Source organism: Eschscholzia californica, unplaced genomic scaffold, assembly GCF_041429995.1.
Source record: "Eschscholzia californica isolate CP2 unplaced genomic scaffold, dmEscCali1.0.p SCAF_3, whole genome shotgun sequence".
NCBI lineage: Eukaryota > Viridiplantae > Streptophyta > Magnoliopsida > Ranunculales > Papaveraceae > Eschscholzia > Eschscholzia californica.
The window spans coordinates 61,445,608-61,451,839 of record NW_028238420.1 but is presented as its reverse complement, the minus strand read 5'-3'; the positions used below and the strand labels follow the sequence as shown (position 1 = coordinate 61,451,839).

The 6,232-nt window shown below is 35.9% G+C and overlaps 1 protein-coding gene across 1 annotated transcript; it reads right to left on the bottom strand.

Moving 5' to 3' along the window:
• Window positions 1-1,562: 1,562 nt before the first annotated feature.
• LOC147552847 (uncharacterized) lies at window positions 1,563-5,864 on the bottom strand. The gene is made up of 5 exons (XM_086665256.1): window positions 5,148-5,864; window positions 2,737-5,026; window positions 2,599-2,659; window positions 2,284-2,507; window positions 1,563-2,031 (listed from the first exon to the last, which is right to left on the bottom strand). Exons 1-5 carry the CDS (start codon window positions 5,260-5,262, stop codon window positions 1,977-1,979), a joined length of 2,745 nt encoding a protein of 914 aa, XP_086521382.1. The 5' UTR covers window positions 5,263-5,864; the 3' UTR covers window positions 1,563-1,976.
• Between the last annotated feature and the right edge of the window lie 368 nt (window positions 5,865-6,232).

Genomic DNA, 6,232 nt, shown 5'->3' with positions numbered 1-6,232 from the left:
ACTATTATAAATTGTTTTAGGGTTTTATCCATAACTTTTTAAGGAAAAATTGTTGTCCATTGATAATTGTCACCTTGATATAGGTGTCATTTTAGTGATAAAATTGAAAATGGGGTGGAAGTATGATTACCCAATATTTGAATATAGTTCATTGAGGAAGAAGAGACCGAGAGAGACTAGCAAATTTGTACTCCCATGTCACTAGTCAAAGGTTCCCAATGTCAAAATTCAATGTACTTTTGAGATCTTAAGCAATAAAATGAAAATGCATTTAATGTTAATGAAAGGGTAATCTAAAGTTTTAGATTCTTTTGTAACTCACTTTAGTCTAGATCTAATTTTTTATCTATCTTTCCTTAACATTTTCACTTCTATCTTCTTTTTTCGCAATTCATGATTATTTGTTAGCTTAGTTTAGTAATTGTACTCATATTTTGATAGTCATCTCAATTATTAGGTGTCAGACTCGTTCTTTTATTTAAGATTAGACTGGGTATTGTTTCTTTATTTAGAGAATACTGACGGGATAATTTGAAATTAATTTTTGGTCTTCCCCTTGGGCTTCTTCTATTTCTTTGGGATTTTGTGTGTCATTTTAGTCCATCCACAATGTCACAGATAAAAAAGTTATCTTCTGTTTAACTATGCAGAGCTCTATGGTCAAATTTCACATCATTTTCAAGACAAACCGTCAAATTACAAACCACAAAATGAAAAATATGACACGAATTAAAATTATTTTATGTCGTTCTGAAAGAAAAATTATAATGATAGTAATGGAAAGTGAAAACAATTTGGAACTCAAAACAGAGCCCCTCAGCTCGTGTCCAATAGTCATCCTTAAGGTTGTCAAGTTATATCCACTCTCTCAATACTGTGTCCCAAATAATGAAAGAGTCGCACGGTCACACCCATGAATAGTATCAGAATGTATTATGAACTATCATAATGCATTATGATAGTCTTATTTTGCTCTTCAACTCGAGTTTAAAATCATTTTTTTTCCCTAACTAATTTCATTTCAACGCTTCAATTATCTACTTGATGTAAAACTTAATTATTATTTCATCATTTGCGTCATTTCTAGGTAGAGAACGAGCGAGTCAAGAAACAAACAGAGTTTTTTATCTTCTGATTAAAGTGCATTTGTAGTTTCTCTATAGAACAATATAAAGTATATGTATCAAAACAAATTTTGTTTTTCGTTGGACGAATTTGTTTGTCCATTTATAACACTGCATGTACAGCTTTTGAGAGCTCCTTCATTTTTAAAGTTCTATTTCTCAAAAATGATAATATTCATTTTTAAAGTTCTATTTCTCTTGCTAGAAATCTCGTATTTTCTAACATTATAAACTATCACACCTATTACCTAAGTAGGTGTTCGTAATAAGTCATATCTCCATATATTACTTTCGAATGCGTCGGGTATAAGAGGGATATTTTCGACACTTTCACTGCTTGGGCTTCTCGCCTTTTTGTTGAAAGAGAATACCCGGCCCATTTCTGGGCCTGAATTAGACTTTTGGCCCAAGCTTTAATTCATCTGGCTAACAACCATATTTAGAAAAAATAGGTGATGGTAAGAATGTCTACTATAACAGTTGTTTTTCAAAGCACTGAAACTAGAATACGAATACTAAATACACGATCACACAAATACATAATACAACCTCATCCCGAAAGTAGAAATACATAGTAAAATATAAGAAAAATATAACCGTATGGATCAAGATATCTCACTCTCATATCGTGGTAACGAAAAACTAACCTTTCATAAGGTAGCACACAAATTGCAGGACCTCTCATATATCTTCACAGTTCACAGTGCTACCAGTTGCAGTCACTAAACCTCCTGCAGTTATATATAAGTTACCAAAATTCTTGGCACAATTCTTCTCGAGATGACTACAACTTCATATTCACGATCGTGTTACTAGAAACTGAAGAGCCTGGCTATCAATTAAGATAATTACTTACGCATACATTTCTGGGACACACATGCCAAACCCGCGTTTTACCCGCTCAACCCTGTCAAGATTTTCAAGTAAACAAGGATTATATTACGAGAAACGTGTCGTAACGTAATTTGTTATGCTAACAATATCAAGAAACAAAATAGTGGTAGGTCGATATGGATCATGAACAATCGAGCAAAGGTAAACCATTTTCGAATAAATTTTCGTTTTGGGTTTTTATTGCTATCTCAATCTATCATCTTATTTGGTCCTCAGACAGAAATAAAGAATAAAATATCAAATATTGGGAGAAGTTGGAACTTACGTTGGGGCAAGTTTGCCGAGGCTTTCAAGTTCTTCACCAGAATCTTCATCCAAAATTCTACCAGACATTTCAATTATATAAGATTTATCACTAGCCGTCGGAAGTCCTCTGCTAGAGAGTAGATCCAGATCCTTTTCATGAAGTTCCCTCCCATTTACAAAAACTCCAGTATCACCATTAGAACAGTCCTTAGGGATAGGATAACTGAATTCTTCAATAAATGGCTACAAGAACAACATAATACTTCAAAACATAAATCAAGAAGTAAACTAGTATCACCAAAAATAAATCTTTTTAAAGAAAAACTGAACTCACAGGAATAATGCCTAGACAAGGCTGGCCCATGACACCCCAAAATCCAGCTCGAGAATCATACCTAGTTAAGACGTTCGGAAAGTAAATATAAGCACATTTAAACAAAGAATAGAGAGGTATATCAGGAGAGTTACTTACCAGTAGTCTCCAGGACGGATTGGACCAGCTTGTTTTTCAGCCTTTTTAACAAATCGTTCTGGTATGGGATGTCCGTTAATAAATACATTAGGTCCATCGTTCTCATTGTTATGGTTATATTTTGATAAGTCTTTAAAGCTTTTCTTGATGAGTCCGACCAAGAATGAATTATTACCCCCTTTACCATTTTTCGGTCTATGGTCTTCTTTAGTTGCTTCTTTGGATTCCTGAAATGTGCCAGTACTTAAGTATTCGTTTAATGAAACATCCATCTCAGTTGCGACCATAGCTTCCTGCACAGAGTTCTGCCTAGAAGCTTTACTAAAGACAATCTTCTCTTGATCTCTCCGTTTACTCATGTTTCCCTTTCCAAACTTGCTCACAAACTGATCTGATGGTTCATAATGCTCATGAAGCGGTGAACCCGGAAGTGGTGGAACTGCACTAGCCTTCACGGGTAGCTCGGAAGAGCTAGATACATCTTGTCGAGCAATCACACTATTGGGGCTTCCTTCATCCTCAAAAGTACTAGGGGATGAAGAGAGAAGGCCATGTAACTTCTCAGTCTCAATCGAGTTCATTCTCTCATTCATAGACAAAAAGTTTGAAGCAGAGACATCATAATCATCAGATGAGTAATTCATACTACTATGGTTACGATGACCATGACAACTGAAAATACCATCTTTTACAACTTCCACGGAACTATCATTGACTTCTAGAGGAGCTTCTTTCGTTTGAGTAGGTACAGATGTCACAAGATTCTTGTTCACAACCGAAACCGATATTATAGTAGAACAACCACCACACCGGAGCTTCTGTTGATTATTTTCTCTAAGCAAAAGCTTCCTAGGTAGTGTCAGCGCTTCAAAACAATTGTAGCACGCTATAAATGGAGCTCCACCAGCTAGGGGAATGCAACGGCGCATACTCCTCTTAGCAAGTGACACCCGTTGAACCCGAGTTCGACCAAAACCATTAACTTCTGAATCATGGGCATTTCTCCTTCTTATATGGTGTTCATGAGAATTGAGTGGAAGATTGGCACTTCTGAGATTACAATCACACGGGCCAAATGTGTGAGGATCCTCAAGATGGTGGAACATACGGCTAGTAGCTGGGGGATCTGAAAACCTTCTATTCGGGTAAACCAGAGGCGGGCCTTGGCCTGATACTTGCCAGTCTTGGTTGTAGCAATGTGAACAAACACATTCGGGCTGGTGGAAGAAGAAATTGTTATGTGGGTATAATGAAACTGCCTCTCGATCAACATCCAAGAACTGCCCAGAAAAGTATCCATGAGACGGTCGTTGAGGGTAATGATGCCATGGTTGGTGTTGAGCTCTCTCAGACAACTTAGGTCCAGACAAAAGCCCATGTCCTTGCCTACCATTCGAGACATGAACACGAGCGTCATAAAAGCCCTGCATATCTCCTCCAGGCCCATACATCAAAGGATCGTGGATATGGCTCACATAAGGTGGTTTCCTAATTTGTTCGTCCATAGGAATAGGTCGCGAAAATACCTTGTTTGATTTGGATGAGCTACTTGGAACTTCACCAACACAAGAAACAGGAGGAACCCTTTCTTTTGATTTATCTGTTACATCACAAGACCTAGTCAGTTGTTCCTTAAGCTCGTCTAGTTTCCTAAGAAGCTCTATTCGATCTTCTTCGAGTAATTCAACTCTATTAGTAGACCCATCCATATTGTTCAGCACATTATCCAGACCTCCATTGCCACAAGAAGAACTTGTTTTTTGATAATTTGAAGGTCCTTCATCTTGGTAAGAAGAAGACCCCGAAAAATTCACATCATCAACTAGAGCTCTTCGAGGTCTTCGATATGCCATTGTTCTATCTCTTTCCCTCAACTTATAATCAGGAAGTTGCTCTTCTCTTCTATACCTACTTGATGATAACCCTATTTGGGGTTCATCTTCTCCTCCAGTTTTCTTTTCAATGTTCAAACTAATCTGTTTCTCCCTAGCCATATGCATCTCATTGTCTTTCCTACCGACCCGGTTATCGATCGAATCCTTGCTCAGATGACTATATCCATCACCATATCCAGTTTCCTTAGTTTCTTTCTCAGGAAAAATCTTAACTTTGTCTCTCAACCCTATTTCTACCCCAACACTCTCCTTATCTGATACCTCTGAAGTTTCACTTGGATTAATATCTTCCCTCTTCTCAGGTGAACTTTTCAGTTTCTCAGAACTAACAGTATTATTCCCATCATCTAATTTCATCATTAATCCATTACTTTCATTAAATGATTGCTTCTTGGCTGTTTGATTAAAAGGAAACAAGAAAAAAAAAACTCAAAATTACTAGAAAATTTTACAAGTAATTAAACTGATCAGAGTTAACATATACTGGTATAGAGAGAGAGAAAGTTGAGAACATACCTTGAAGAACAGCATCACAACCACCACACTTATAAACAGGTACATTAGGAATTTCTTCCAAAAGATTTTCGCACTTAGGGCAACGAACAAGACGAACTTTCACTACTTCCGCCATTTTTTTTTTCCAAAATCCAAGACAAACCCTTATTACTTCAGCTTCAACTAGAGAGAGAGAAAAAAGAAAACCCTAAAATTCCTCCATTTAAGCTCAAACTAGTAAGAAAAAGCTCAAATCAGGACGTCAAAATCGATCAAACCCCAAAACAGAAAATGAAGACATTCTAGTTTGTAAGCAAACGACAGAAATCTTTTTCTTTTGAACAAGTTACTACTTCTAGTTCCAGCTCTGTTTCTTCTTCGACTTTGTTCAGAGAGAGAGAGAGAGAGACAAATATCGAAGTTTTTTGTTTTGTTTTGGGGGTGTGTGTGTGAAAAGAAACAGAGAGAGTTTTTTTTAGAGAGAGAAAGTGTGAGATTTGAAAAGACCAAGAGGGAGAAAGAAGATAAAGAGAGAGGGTGTTTGGTGGGGAAAAAGATTCCTAACTTTTAATAAAAACACAACAAGAAAGAGGAAGAAGAAATAGAGAGAGAGAGAGAGAGAGAGAGAGAGAGAGAGAGAGAGAGAGAGAGAGAGACTGAGAAAAAAAGTAGAAACAGCTCATTCTTTAGACTTTTGTCTCTCTTTATTAGACTTACCTATTAATCGGTGATTTTTTCAAAGTAATCGCCAATTTAACTTGTACTAGTATCATTTTTCCAAAGTCATATTTATATTGAATTGATTTTTCTTATGAAAAACGTTTTTAATGAAATTTATTTTTTCATTGAGGATGTTTTTAATGAATTGATCTCTTTAGTTTTATTTGTTCGATAACGTGCATTTGATTTGTATAAATATCTATGTAGGTGAATTTTGAACTGTCAAATATGAAATGATTGAAAATGGTACGAACAAAATTGTTGATTTAGTTGATTTGTATAAATATCTAAGTAGTTAGAAGAGAGACAAAAGATTGAATAAAAAAGGTCGTGGTTTTTAGAAATAAAAAAGTTTTTCGGGGAATAAAGATGTTAGTCATTAAATA